This window comes from Bombina bombina, chromosome 7, assembly GCF_027579735.1.
Source record: "Bombina bombina isolate aBomBom1 chromosome 7, aBomBom1.pri, whole genome shotgun sequence".
Taxonomy (NCBI): Eukaryota; Metazoa; Chordata; class Amphibia; order Anura; family Bombinatoridae; genus Bombina; species Bombina bombina.
In genome coordinates this window covers 243227949-243242849 of record NC_069505.1, presented here as the reverse complement: position 1 = coordinate 243242849, position 14901 = coordinate 243227949, and the positions used below count along the sequence as shown (strand labels likewise).

General features: G+C 43.0%; 1 protein-coding gene across 1 annotated transcript in view; it reads right to left on the bottom strand.

Moving 5' to 3' along the window:
* UBA3 (ubiquitin like modifier activating enzyme 3) overlaps window positions 1-14901 on the bottom strand; it is a gene marked incomplete in the record, with an annotated part of 304856 nt that overhangs the window by 152193 nt on the left and 137762 nt on the right. Inside the window, 1 exon segment of the mRNA XM_053720683.1 lies at window positions 14195-14308. Coding sequence (XP_053576658.1) covers window positions 14195-14308 — 114 coding nt within the window.

Sequence of the window (14901 nt, the reverse complement as noted above, 5' to 3'; positions counted from 1 at the left end):
AGCCGTAGCTTTCTGACCCCTACGCTTCCCAGAAAAAACAACAAACAGGGAAGAAGATTTACAAAACTCCTTAGTTGCCTGTAAGTAAAACTTCAAGGGACGGACCACGTCCAAATTATGTAACAGTCGCTCCTTCTTAGAAGGATTAGGACACAAGGAAGGAACAACAATTTCCTGATTAATATTTTTATTTGAAACAACCTTAGGAAGAAAACAAGGTTTGGTACGCAACACTACCTTATCTGCATGGAAAATAAGATAAGGAGAATCACATTGTAATGCCGAAAGCTCAGAAACTCTGCGAGCAGAAGAAATAGCAACCAAAAATAAAACTTTCCAAGATAATAACTTAATATCTATGGAATGCATAGGTTCAAACGGAACCCCTTGAAGAACAATAAGAACTAAATTCAAACTCCAAGGAGGAGCAATTGGTCTAAACACAGGCCTGATTCTAGTCAGAGCCTGACAAAAAGATTGAACATCTGCCAGATGCTTGTGTAGCAAAATAGACAAAGCAGAAATCTGTCCCTTTAAGGAACTTGCTGACAACCCTTTCTCCAATCCTTCTTGGAGAAAAGATAAAATCCTGGGAATCCTAACCCTACTCCATGAGTAGCCCTTGGATTCGCACCAATAAAGATATTTACGCCATATCTTATGGTAAATTTTTCTAGTAACAGGCTTACGTGCAGGTATCAATGACCAAATCAGAGAACGCTCGCTTAGATAAAATCAAGCGTTCACTCTCCAAGCAGTCAGCTGCAGAGAAATTAGATTCGAATGATGGAAGGGTCCCTGAATGAGAAGGTCCTGCCTCAATGGAAGCTTCCACGGTGGCAGAGATGACATGTCCACCAGATTGGCATACCAAGTCCTGTGAGGCCACGCAGGAGCAATGAGAATCACTGAAGCCCTCTCCTGTTTGACTCGAGCAATCACCCGGGGGAGGAGAGCAAATGGAGGGAACACATAAGCTAGGTTGAACGACCAAGGCACTGCCAAGGCATCTATCAGTTCGGCCTGGGGATCCCTGGACCTGGATCCGTATCTCGGGAGCTTGGCATTCTGACGAGAAGCCATAAGATCCAGCATCGGCCTGCCTCATCTGAGAATCAGGTTGGTAAATGGAGTTCCCATTCCCCCGGATGAAACGTCTGTCTGCTCAAAAAAATCTGCCTCCCAGTTGTCCACTTCTGGGATGTGGATTGCCGACAGATAACAAGAGTGAGTCTCCGCCCACTGAATTATCCTGGCTACTTCTGTCATCGCTAAGGAACTCCTTGTTCCTCCCTGATGATTGATGTAAGTTACAGTCATGATGTTGTCCGACTGGAATCTGATGAATTTGGTCGAAGCCAACTGAGGCCAAGCCTGAAGCGCTTTGAATATTGCTCTCAACTCCAGAATGTTGATGGGAAGTAGAGACTCCGATCAAGTCCAAACACCCTGAGCCTTCAAGGAATTCCAGACTGCTCCCCATCCTATCAGACTGGCATCCGTTGTCACTATCTCCCATGAGGGTCTGCAGAAGCATGTCCCCTGGGACAGATGATACAGCGACAACCACCATAAAAGAGAGTCCCTTGTCTCCTGATCTAGATCTATTTGAGGAGACAAATTTGCATAATCTCCATTCCACGGTCTGAGCATGCTCAGTTGTAGAGGTCTGAGATGAAAACGAGCAAACGGAATGATGTCCATTGCTGCCACCATCAATCCAATTGCCTCCATGCACTGAGCCACTGACGGCCGAGGATTGGACTGAAGGGTTCGGCATGTGTTCAGAATCTTTAACTTTCTGACTTCCGTCAAAAAGATCTTCATGGATAGAGAGTCGATTAGAGTTCCCAGGAAAGGAACTCTTGTCTGTGGAATTAGTGAACTCTTTTCTAGATTCACCTTCCACCCGTGAGTCCTTAGAAAGGACAGAACAATGTCGGTATGAGACTTTACTAGCTGATAAGACGACGCCTGGATCAGAATATCGTCCAGATAAGGCGCCACTGCAATGCCCTGCGGCCTGAGAACCGCCAGCAGAGACCCCAGAACCTTTGTGAAAATTCTGGATGCCGTGGCCAGACCGAAAGGAAGGTCCACGAACTGAATATTTTTGTCCAGAAAGGCAAACCTCAGGAATTTGTGATGATCTCTGTGGATACTAACATGAAGATATGCATCCTTTAGATCCACGGTAGTCATATATTGACCCTCCTGGATCAATGGAAGAATGGTCCGAATAGTTATCATCTTGAAGGATGGAACTCTGAGAAACTTGTTTAGACTTATGAGATCTAAAATGGGTCGGAACGTTCCCTCTTTTTAGGGAACTACAAAGAGATTTGAGTAAAACCCCTGCCCCTGTTCCTGAATTGGAACGGGGCATATTACTCCCATGGAGGAGAGATCTCTTACACAGCGTAAGAACGCCTCTCATTTTATCTGGTCGACAGATATTCGTGAAAGAAGAAACCTTCCTCTGGGGAAGGAATTTTTGAACTCCAATTGATACCCTTGAGACACGATTTCTAGCGTCCAGGGATCCTGAACGTCTCTTATCCAAGCCTGGACAAAGAGAGAAAGTCTGCCCCCTACTAGATCCGGTCCCGGATCGGGGGCCGCCCCTTCATGCTGTCTTGGTAGCAGCAGCAGGCTTCTTGGGTTGTTTACCCTTGTTCCAAGACTGGTTGGGTCTCCAGGTGGACTTGGCTTGTGAATAATTCCCTTCCTGTTTAGTGGAAGAGGAAGAGGGGACTCCCTTGAAATTTTGAAAGGAACGAAAATTACTTGGTCGTCCCCTTTGCTTAGATGTTTTATCTTGAGGGAGGAGGTGACCCTTACCTCCCGTAATGTCAGAAATGATCTAATTCAAGTCAGGCCCGAACAGGGTCTTTCCCGTGAAAGGAATATCCAGTGGCTTGGATTTAGAGGACACATCCGCAGACCAAGATTTTAACCATAAGGCTCTTTGTGCTAAGATGGAGAATCCTGAACTCTTAGCCGCCAATTTGGTGATCTGAAATAATTAGCCAGCATAAGGGCCTTAATTATATCCTGTATTTCTTCCAAAGAAGTCTCAGTCCTAAGAGACTCTTCTATGGTGTCAAACCAAAAAGCAGCCGCAGTAGTGACTGTTACAATGCAGGCCGCCAGTTGCAATAGAAACCCTTGATGAATATAGAGTTTTTTGAGAAGACCCTCCAACTTCTTATCCATGGGGTCTTTGAAAGCACAACTGTCCTCGATAGGGATAGTCGTACGCTTAGCCAGGGTAGAGATAGCTCCCTCCACCTTATGGATCGTCTGCCAAGAATCCCGAACGGTGTCAGCTATAGGGTACATTTTCTTAAAAATAGGGGAAGGGGAGAACGGGATACCCGGTCTTTCCCATTCCCTAGCAATAATTTCTGAAATTCTCTTAGGAACCGGAAAAACGTCAGAATAAGAAGGAACCTCCAAATATTTGTCCATCTTACTCAATTTCTCTGGAGGGACCACAATGGAGTCACAGTTGTCCAGAGTCACCAAAACCTCTCGTAGCAACAGGCGGAGGTATTCAAGCTTAAACCTAAAGGACATCACGTCCGAATCTGTCGGGGCAATGCACTTCCTGAGTTAGACAGTTCCCCCTCAGACAGAGCCTCCATACCCCCCAATTCAGAGCCCTGGGAGGGTACATTGGAGATCGCCATCAAAGCATCAGAAGTCGCAGGGACCACATGGACCTCTTTCCTACTGCGTTTGCCTTGTAACACTGGCAACTTAGATAAAACTTCTGAAAGAGTGGATGACATAACTGCAGCCATATCCTGCAAAGTGAATGAAGCAGATGCAGTTGAAGAACACGGCGTCGCCTGAGCGGGCGTTAAAGGCTGTGACGCTTGGGAAGAAAGTTGCGGCATACCCTGAATCTCATCAGTCTGAGAACTTTCCTTAGATATATCTTTATTAAAGAAAATCTGCTCTTTACACTGTAAAGCCCTCTCAATACATGAGGGACCACAATGGTATCTAAACACATAGGACATGTACTGTGTTCAATGTCATCCATGATAACAGAAGCAAAGGCAAGCTTGGTCAAGTCACTGATAATATATTGATAAAAATCAGTCCAATGAACTTATAATAAAAAACAGTGTACTGTGTCTTTAATAACAAACAACCTTCTGTATTAAAGCCCGATATGTAAATAGGCAGAGAGTAAGTTGCTGTTTAACTTATACCCCACGCTCCCTGCAGGTGAGCCTTAGAAAAAACACACTGGTATCCCAGAAAATAAAACAGTCACCTCGCCACAGCTCCGCTGCGTCTCCTACCTGCCTCCACATGACCAATATTATCTCCTCCAGAACGGTGTGCCTAAGATCGCTTGCCAGATACTCGCAACAATCGGACTTAGGAGCCGTGAGGAGACGCTGCCAACCGGAACCCAACAGAGGAGTAACTGCGCGGTTAAGCGCCCTTCGTGGGCGGAAAAACACACACAAAAAAAAACCAACGGCAAAAACAATTAAAGTACCGCCATGTACCGGAGTCCATTAAAACAACAGTTCCCCAACTCCGGCACTACCCCCAGCGTCAGCCATATTCTATGAGCAATAAAATTAAATAGAGAAATGCCCGTTACCAGTTCAGATAAACTGCATACCAATATAAATATCCCAGCGTTTCTAGGCTAAGTTTCTTAAATGCCAGAATGTCTGAAGAAAATAAGTAATATGTCGGTTCCCATTCTCTTCTAAAATAATGGGAACCTAGATACTGCTGAAGGGAAGCCTTTAAAGGGACAGTCAACCATCGAATTGTTATTGTTTTAAAAGATAGATAATCCCTTTATTACTCATTCCCCAGTTTTGCATAACCAACACAGTTATATTAATATACTTTTTACCTTTGTGATTACCTTGTATCTAGGAACCTTCTTCCAGCCCCCTGATCACATGACTGTGACTGTTTATCATCTATTGTCTTAAATTTAGCATTGTATTGTTCTAGATCTTAAATAGCTTTCTGTGCCTGACCACAGTGTTATCTATATGGCCCACGTGTACTTTCTGTCTCTTTGTGTTGAAAAGAGATTTAAAAAGCCTGTGATAAGAGGCAGCCCTCAAAGGCTTAGAAATTAGCATATGAGCCTACCTAGGTTTAGTTTAAACTAAGAATACCAAGAGAAAAAAGCAAATTTGATGATAAAAGTAAATTGGAAAGTCGATTAAAATTAAAAGTCCTATCTGAATAATGAAAGTTTAATTTATACTTGACTGTCCCTTTAAGCCCATAGCCCCTAATAGAAAAGGCAGAGTACAGTCAGTTCTGAGATGTGCTGCAGAGCCCCAGAAATAAAAGACTGCACTTACCTCCATGCTGAGGAACAGCATGAGAATCTCACAGTGTCAAGAGGTCCACTCTTCCTCCTGAGGTCCTGTGAAGACAGAAGGGTCTTAGTTAAACTTCTCTAAGACCATCCACAGAAGGGCACCACAATTATGGGAGGCGCAGTGAGGCTAAAACCCCAACATTTCCCATAGCCTTAAAGGCTATAACTCCAGAGGCTGCCCTATAGTAAAATAGCACACTTTGGCACCATTAAAAAATAAAAAACTCTTGATTGAAGAATCTAAACTAACACCTCACTTTACCTCTTCCTATCACTAACACAGGCAAAGAGAATGACAGGGTTGGGAGGAGCTATTTATGCAGCTCTGCTGTGGAGCTCTTTGCCTCCTGCTGACCAGGAGGCGATATCCCACAAGTAAGGATGAAATCCGTGGACTCATCGTATCTTGTAAAAGAAATAAAATAATCCCAGAAGAAAGGTAGAGACTAATCTCAGACGTCATTCTTACTAGTATAAAAAGAGCCCAACTTACAGAGAGGGTACAAAATACATTTTAATAAAATCTCCCTGCAAAACAAATATTAATCCCACTGATACCAAAATGTATCAGATGAGGGCGCTATAGCAAGCCTCTTCCGAACAGTCCTGTTCAGACTGCATTCCCCAGAAGACAGAAGCCAAGGACGTTAACGCTTTTACTGAGACGTTTAGAACATTTTTAACTGCGCAACAACCTAAAAAGTATTACAGAAAAACAGATACTCAGCCGAGAAGGTCCTCGCAGAGCCTCTAGAAGTATGAAAAAGGCTACTTTGACCCTCAGACTAAACATTAAAATTATATGTGATCAGCACACAAACATTCAATGTCTCTGTAATCTAAGTGGGAAACGGCATATTCCAATATCGCACCGGGGCCAAATTACAGATCCCCCCCCCCATGGTGTTTATTTGAGAAAGGAGAAATACTACCCAGTGATGGAACCGCAACTGAGGTGCGTACTACTACTGGATAAAAAGAAACAGTGGTTTGCAGCCAAATTTAAACAATAAATTTCCCTTTCTCTCATAACAACCACTCTTACGTCACATGAATAAAGATTTTTGAGTAAGTAAGATTGTTTCACAACTTGAATACAATAACTATCAGTTGTACAGAATAAGAAGTGAACATAAATTAGGAAATATGCGCATTGTGAGCATCGCAGCTAATGATGCATCCCCCTCCATTAGGACAACAGAAAAAAATCAGTCACACTTCTTACTGTAAACATTTTCTCACAGCCGAGTCTCTATCCTGGTAAAGACCGAGACCCACCTCTATAAACTTATAATAAAGTTGAAAGAGGAGTCGCGCGCTACATTAACAGGCCAAATGAGCCAAGGCTGCCTGGCGCCAATGTAAAAAATTTTTTTTTCAGATAAACTGCCATAAAACTATGATCTATTTATGTGGCGGGAAAATTATACTTCATATACAGAGCCTTAGTGTGGGAGAGAAAGAATCACTTCATTTTTGTCAAATAAATAAATATATCCAATCCCTTCTTCAGAGATTGACTCTGCAGACAAACACCACACCAATATCTTATATACGACTGGAGGTCCGCAGCCGTAGGAGGAAAAAGGCTAAATGATTAAGTAAGTATATCCCAACAATCCCTTTGTGAAGGAACCAGAGCCCTAAAAATTAATATAGGACCTCAAAATCCGTTAAAACGGACGGTACAGGGATTAAAGTGTGGAGAATAATACCCCTCTGATATCCTTTCCCCACACACCATAAGCCTGGTTCTATCATATAACTGCTCAGCAGCAATATATCCTAAACTAGTGGATATGACAATACATATACATTCCCCTCCTGTGGGCAGCAGGTCCCACTAGGTCCCTGAAATCCCAGTCCTTCCACCTTGAGAGCTTCCTTTTAAAAATAAACGAGTAAGGACTTACCCCCCAGGGTCTTCTGCTGTTTAGATGTCACAGCAGCTTCAAGTCAGTCAGCCTCACCCAACCGCTGACAGGGACCTGAAGATACAAGAAAAACAGAGTAAACAAACCCTGGTTTTCTAAATTGGGGTTAGCATAAATGTTGGAAGGTAAACAGAGACTACCTCGCCGTTTTCCAACTGCTAAAAGTCACCATTACTCTTACTAAAGAGATTAACATGGACACAGCATAGCCTCCAATCCTTGCTTGAAGGGAAAAGTACCCATAAAAGGATTAAATCTTTTCAGACACCGTCTTTGCACGTCCTCCCGATGATAGAAGCAAAGAATGACTGGGGGTTATGGGTAAGGGAAGTGACACTTAAAGGCACACTGAACCTATTTTTTTTTCTTTCATAATTCAGATAGAGCATGAAATTTTAAGCAACTTTCTAATTTACTCCTATTATCAAGTTTTCTTCGTTCTCTTGCTATCTTTATTTTAAAAGCAGGAATGTAAATCTTAGCAGCGAGCCCATTTTAGGTTCATCACCATAAATAGTGCTTGCTTATTTAGACTTACATTTACCCACCAATAAGCAAGCATAACCCAGGTTCTCAACCAAAAATGGGCCGGCTCCTATGCATCACATTCCTGCTTTTTAAATAAAGATGGGAAGAGAATGAAGAAAAAACATAATTTATGCTTACCTGATAAATTTATTTCTCTTGTAGTGTATTCTGTCCACGGGTCATCCATTACTTATGGGATATATTCCCTTCCCAACAGGAAGTTGCAAGAGGATCACGATTCACCCAATCAGAGCTGCTATATAGCTCCTCCCCTCACATGTCATATCCAGTCATTCGACCGAAACAAGACAAGAAAGGAGAAACCATAGGGTGCAGTGGTGACTGGAGTTTTAATTAAAATTTAGATCTGCCTCAAAGAAGACAGGGCGGGCCGTGGACTGAATACACTACAAGAGAAATAAATTTATCAGGTAAGCATAAATTATGTTTTCTCTTGTTAAGTGTATTCAGTCCACGGGTCATCCATTACTTATGGGATACCAATACCAAAGCTAAAGTACACGGATGATGGGAGGGACAAGGCAGGAACTTTAAACGGAAGGAACCACTGCCTGAAGAACCTTTCTCCCAAAAACAGCCTCCGAAGAAGCAAAAGTGTCAAATTTGTAAAATTTTGAAAAGGTATGAAGCGAAGACCAAGTCGCAGCCTTGCAAATCTGTTCAACAGAGGCCTCATTCTTAAAGGCCCAGGTGGAAGCCACAGCTCTAGTGGAATGAGCTGCAATTCTTTCAGGAGGCTGCTGTCCAGCAGTCTCATAGGCTAAACGTATTATGCTACAAAGCCAAAAGGAGAGAGAGGTAGCCGAAGCTTTTTGACCTCTCCTCTGACCAGAATAATCTACAAACAGGGAAGACGTTTGACGAAAATCTTTAGTTGCCTGTAAATAGAACTTCAGGGCACGGACTACGTCCAGATTATGCAAAAGTCGTTCCTTCTTTGAAGAAGGGTTAGGACATAATGATGGAACAACAATCTCTTGATTGATATTCCTGTTAGAAACTACCTTAGGTAAGAACCCAGGTTTAGTACGCAGAACTACCTTGTCTGAATGAAAAATCAGATAAGGAGAATCGCAATGTAAGGCAGATAACTCAGAGACTCTTCGAGCCGAGGAAATAGCCATCAAAAACAGAACTTTCCAAGATAACAGCTTGATATCAATGGAATGAAGGGGTTCAAATGGAACACCTTGAAGAACGTTAAGAACTAAGTTTAAGCTCCACGGCGGAGCAACAGTCTTAAACACAGGCTTAATCCTAGCCAAAGCCTGACAAAAAGCCTGAACGTCTGGAACTTCTGCCAGACGTTTGTGTAAAAGGATAGATAGAGCAGAAATCTGTCCCTTTAACAAACTAGCAGATAAGCCCTTTTCTAAACCCTCTTGTAGAAAAGACAATATCCTAGGAATCCTAACTTTACTCCATGAGTAACTCTTGGATTCGCACCAACATAAATATTTACGCCATATCTTATGGTAAATCTTTCTGGTAACAGGTTTCCGAGCCTGTATTAAGGTATCAATAACCGACTCCGAGAAGCCACGGTTTGATAGGATCAAGCGTTCAATCTCCATGCAGTCAGCCTCAGAGAAATTAGATTTGGATGGTTGAAAGGACCCTGTATTAGAAGGTCCTGCCTCAGAGGCAGAGACCATGGTGGACAGGACGACATGTCCACTAGGTCTGCATACCAGGTCCTGCGTGGCCACGCAGGCGCTATCAGAATCACTGATGCTCTCTCCTGTTTGATCTTGGCAATCAGTCGAGGAAGTAGCGGAAATGGTGGAAACACATAAGCCATGTTGAAAACCCAAGGGGCTGCTAGAGCATCTATCAGCACCGCTCCCGGGTCCCTGGACCTGGATCCGTAACAAGGAAGCTTGGCGTTCTGGCGAGACGCCATGAGATCCAGTTCTGGTTTGCCCCAACGATGAATCAGTTGAGCAAAGACCTCCGGATGAAGTTCCCACTCCCCCGGATGAAAAGTCTGGCGACTTAGAAAATCCGCCTCCCAGTTCTCCACGCCTGGGATGTAAATCGCTGACAGGTGGCAAGAGTGAGACTCTGCCCAGCGAATTATCTTGGAGACTTCTAACATCGCTAGGGAACTCCTGGTTCCCCCTTGATGGTTGATGTAAGCCACAGTCGTGATATTGTCCGACTGAAATCTGATGAACCTCAGTGTTGCTAACTGAGGCCAAGCTAGAAGAGCATTGAATATTGCTCTTAACTCCAGAATATTTATTGGGAGGAGTTTCTCCTCCTGAGTCCACGATCCCTGAGCCTTCAGGGAGTTCCAGACTGCGCCCCAACCTAGAAGGCTGGCATCTGTTGTTACAATCGTCCAATCTGGCCTGCAAAAGGTCATCCCTTTGGACAAATGGACCCGAGAAAGCCACCAGAGAAGAAAATCTCTGGTCTCTTGATCCAGATTTAGTCGAGGGGACAAATCTGAGTAATCCCCATTCCACTGACTTAGCATGCATAATTGCAGCGGTCTGAGATGTAGGCGCGCAAATGGAACTATGTCCATTGCCGCTACCATTAAGCCGATTACTTCCATGCACTGAGCTACTGACGGGTGTGGAATGGAATGAAGGACACGGCAAACATTTAGCAGTTTTGATAACCTGGACTCCGTCAGGTAAATTTTCATCTCTATAGAATCTATAAGAGTCCCTAGGAAGGGAACCCTTGTGAGTGGTAATAGAGAACTCTTTTCCACGTTCACCTTCCACCCATGCGACCTCAGAAATGCCAGAACTATCTCTGTGTGAGACTTGGCAACTTGAAAACTTGACGCTTGTATCAGAATGTCGTCTAGGTACGGAGCCACCGCTATGCCTCGCAGTCTTAGCACCGCCAGAAGTGAGCCCAGAACCTTTGTAAAGATTCTCGGGGCCGTAGCTAACCCGAAGGGAAGAGCTACAAACTGGTAATGCCTGTCTAGAAAGGCAAATCTTAGGTACCGATAATGATCTTTATGAATCGGTATGTGAAGGTAGGCATCCTTTAAGTCCACTGTGGTCATATACTGACCCTCTTGGATCATGGGTAGGATGGTTCGAATAGTTTCCATTTTGAATGATGGAACTCTTAGGAATTTGTTTAAGATTTTTAGGTCCAAGATTGGTCTGAAGGTTCCCTCTTTCTTGGGAACCACAAACAGATTTGAGTAAAATCCTTGCCCTTGTTCCATCCGCGGAACTGGGTGGATCACCCCCATTACTAGGAGGTCTTGTACACAGTGAAGAAAATCCTCTTTCTTTATTTGGTTTGCTGATAACCTTGAAAGATGAAATCTCCCTTGTGGAGGAGAAGCTTTGAAGTCCAGAAGGTATCCCTGAGATATAATCTCCAACGCCCAGGGATCCTGGACATCTCTTGCCCAAGCCTGGGCGAAGAGAGAAAGTCTGCCCCCCACTAGATCCGTTTCCGGATAGGGGGCCCTCTCTTCATGCTGTCTTAGGGGCAGTAGTAGGCTTTCTGGCCTGCTTGCCCTTGTTCCAGGACTGGTTAGTTTTCCAGCCCTGTTTGTAACGAGCAACAGTTCCTTCCTGTTTAGGGGCGGAGGAAGTTGATGCTGCTCCTGCCTTGAAGTTTCGAAAGGCACGAAAATTAGACTGTTTGGCCTTTGATTTGGCCTTGTCCTGAGGAAGAGTATGACCCTTACCTCCAGTAATGTCAGCAATAATTTCTTTCAATCCGGGCCCGAATAAGGTCTGCCCTTTGAAAGGAATATTAAGTAATTTAGATTTAGAAGTCACGTCAGCTGACCAAGATTTAAGCGATAGCGCTCTACGCGCCTGGATGGCGAATCCGGAGTTCTTAGCCGTTAGTTTGGTTAAATGTACAACGGCATCAGAAATAAATGCGTTAGCTAGCTAAAGTGCTTTAAGCTTGTCCATAATCTCATCCAATGGAGCTGTGCGAATGGCCTCTTCCAGAGACTCAAACCAGAATGCTGCAGCAGCAGTGACAGGCGCAATGCATGCAAGGGGCTGTAAGATAAAACCTTGTTGAACAAACATTTTCTTAAGGTAACCTAATTTTTTATCCATTGGATCCGAAAAAGCACAACTATCCTCCACCGGCTAAAGTAGAAACTGCTCCCTCCACCTTAGGGACTGTCTGCCATAAGTCTTGTGTGGTGGCGTCTATTGGAAACATTTTTCTAAATATAGGAGGAGGGGAAAAGGGCACACCGGGTCTATCCCACTCCTTGCCAATAATCTCTGTAAGCCTTTTAGGTATAGGAAAAACGTCAGTACACACCGGCACCGCATAGTATCTATCCAGCCTACATAATTTCTCTGGAATTGCAACTGTATTACAGTCATTCAGAGACGCTAAAACCTCCCCTAGCAATACACAGAGGTTCTCAAGCTTAAATTTAAAATTAGAGATCTCTGAATCCGGTCTCCCTGGATCAGATCCGTCACCCACAGAATGAAGCTCTCCGTCCTCATGTTCTGCAAATTGTGACGCAGTATCAGACATGGCTCTCATATCATCAGCGCGCTCTGTCCTTATCCCAGAGCTATCGCGCTTGCCTCTTAATTCTGGCAGTTTAGATAATACTTCTGTCATAACATTAGCCATGTCTTGTAAAGTGATTTGTATGGGCCTCTCTGAAGTATTTGGCGCCACAATATCACGCGCCTCCTGGGCGGGAGGCGAAGGTACTGACACGTGAGGGGAGTTAGTCGGCATAACTTCCCCCTCGTTGTCTGGTGATAATTCCTTTACAGATAAAGACTGACCTTTATTATTTAAAGTGAAATCAATGCATTTAGTACACATCTTTCTATGGGGTTCCACATTGGCCTTCAAACATAGTGAACAAACAGATTCATCTGTGTCAGACATGTTTAAACAGACTAGCAATGAGACTAGCAAGCTTGGAAAATACTTTCAAATAAATTTACAAGCAATATAAAAAACGCTACTGCGCCTTTAAGAAGCACAAAAAACTGTCACAGTTGAAATAACGATGAACCAAATCAGTTATAGCAACCAAATTTTCACAGTAAATGTATTAAGTTAGCAGAGCATTGCACCCACTAGCAAATGGATGATTAACCCCTTAATAGCCAAAACGGATAATCAGTATAAGAATTAACGTTTTTAACACAGTCAAACACACTGTCACAGGTCTGCTGTGACTGATTACCTCCCTCAAAATGATTTTTGAAATCCCCTGAGCTCTCTAGAGACGTCCTGGATCATGGAGGAAGAAGTAGGAAGACTGTGACTGAATTTTTACTGCGCAAAAAAGCGCGAAAATAGGCCCCTCCCACTCATATTACAACAGTGGAAAAGCCTCAGTTAACTGTTTCTATGCAGAAATATACGACAGCCATGTGGAAAAAATCATGCCCCAATAAGTTTTATCACCAATGTACCTCACAAAAAACGATTAACATACCAGTAAACGTTTTAAAAACATCAATTTTAAAAGTTATGTATTGTTATAGATAAGCCTGCTACCAGTCGCTTCTACTGCAGTTAAGGCTCATACATTACTTCAGTATTAACAGCATTTTCTTAGTCAAATTCCATTCCTTAGAAAATTACTTTACTGCACATACATTCATCAGCCTGATACCAGTCGCTACTACTGCATTTAAGGCTGTACTTACATTACATCGGTATCAGCAGTATTTTCTTAGTCAATTCCATTCCTTAGAAAAATATTTTACTGCACATACCTTATTTGCAGGAAAACCCCACATGCTATTCCCTTTCTGAAGTTACCCCACTCCTCAGAATGTGCGAGAACAGCCAGTGGATCTTAGTTACTTCTGCTAAGATCATAGAAAAACGCAGGCAGATTCTTCTTCTAAATACTGCCTGAGAGAAAAAAACAGCACACTCCGGTGCCATTTAAAAATAACAAACTTTTGATTGAAGAAATAATTAAATATAAAAACTCCACACTCCTCTCACGACCTTCCTATGTTGAGGGTTGCAAGAGAATGACTGGATATGACATGTGAGGGGAGGAGCTATATAGCAGCTCTGCTTGGGTGATCCTCTTGCAACTTCCTGTTGGGAAGGGAATATATCCCATAAGTAATGGATGACCCGTGGACTGAATACACTTAACAAGAGAAATTGATAATAGGAGTAAATTAGAAAGTTGCTTAAAATTGCTGCTCTATCTGAATCATGGGTTTAGTGTTCCTTTAACAGCTCTGCTGGGTTGCTCTTTGCCTCCTCCTGCTGGACAGGAGTTGAATTACCACTAGTAATGCCACAGGAAAGAAATATAATTTTTGCCATAAGAGCCTTCATATGTGCACTAAGGCTACCCGCCGTGTCTGCTACTCACCCTGCGTAAGTCTGTACGTGACACCTCGGATGTTGAATTGAGACGCTCTATCAAGGGACTGATTAAAAATCCACTGGATATGCTCAGGGTCATCTCCATCCAACTGCACACCCTCTGCAGGAGAACACAAGACACCTATTTATTGCCTTTTAAATGATGGTAAACTTTCCCCCTTGTATAAACAGATCCGGAAAGGTGAGCGAACGGTTTGAACTGTTCTCGAATCAACTCTCTAGCCGCACGGCACTTTTGTTGCAGCTATAGCACCAATTGGAGAACATGTCAAACCGTTTGCTCACAAAAAAAATTAGTTTTGAAGTGGGCGGCCGGAGCGCATGGTATTTGAATTTCAGCGCTACGTTAAAAAGTAAGTTATAGTGCATCTTTATTATAACTGATGAATTAAACTCCATCTAAAAGTATCACTAACATTTCGGATCTGTTTATAAAAAGGAGAAAGTTTACAAATACTTTAAGCTTTTTGCATTGTTAAAAAAAAATAACAAAAAAAATAAATGCTTAATTAACAATAAAAAATAAATAACCACATTGGTAAGTTGTCCCTCTTAAGATTAAAGACTACAACACAAAACATTTCCTGTGTGCGAGTTTGTTGACGGGACATATGGATCATACAGTTATTCTGATTTGTGCTTAGTACAGTCAAATTCATTTAATATATTTTATGGAATGAAATAGCCCGAGGT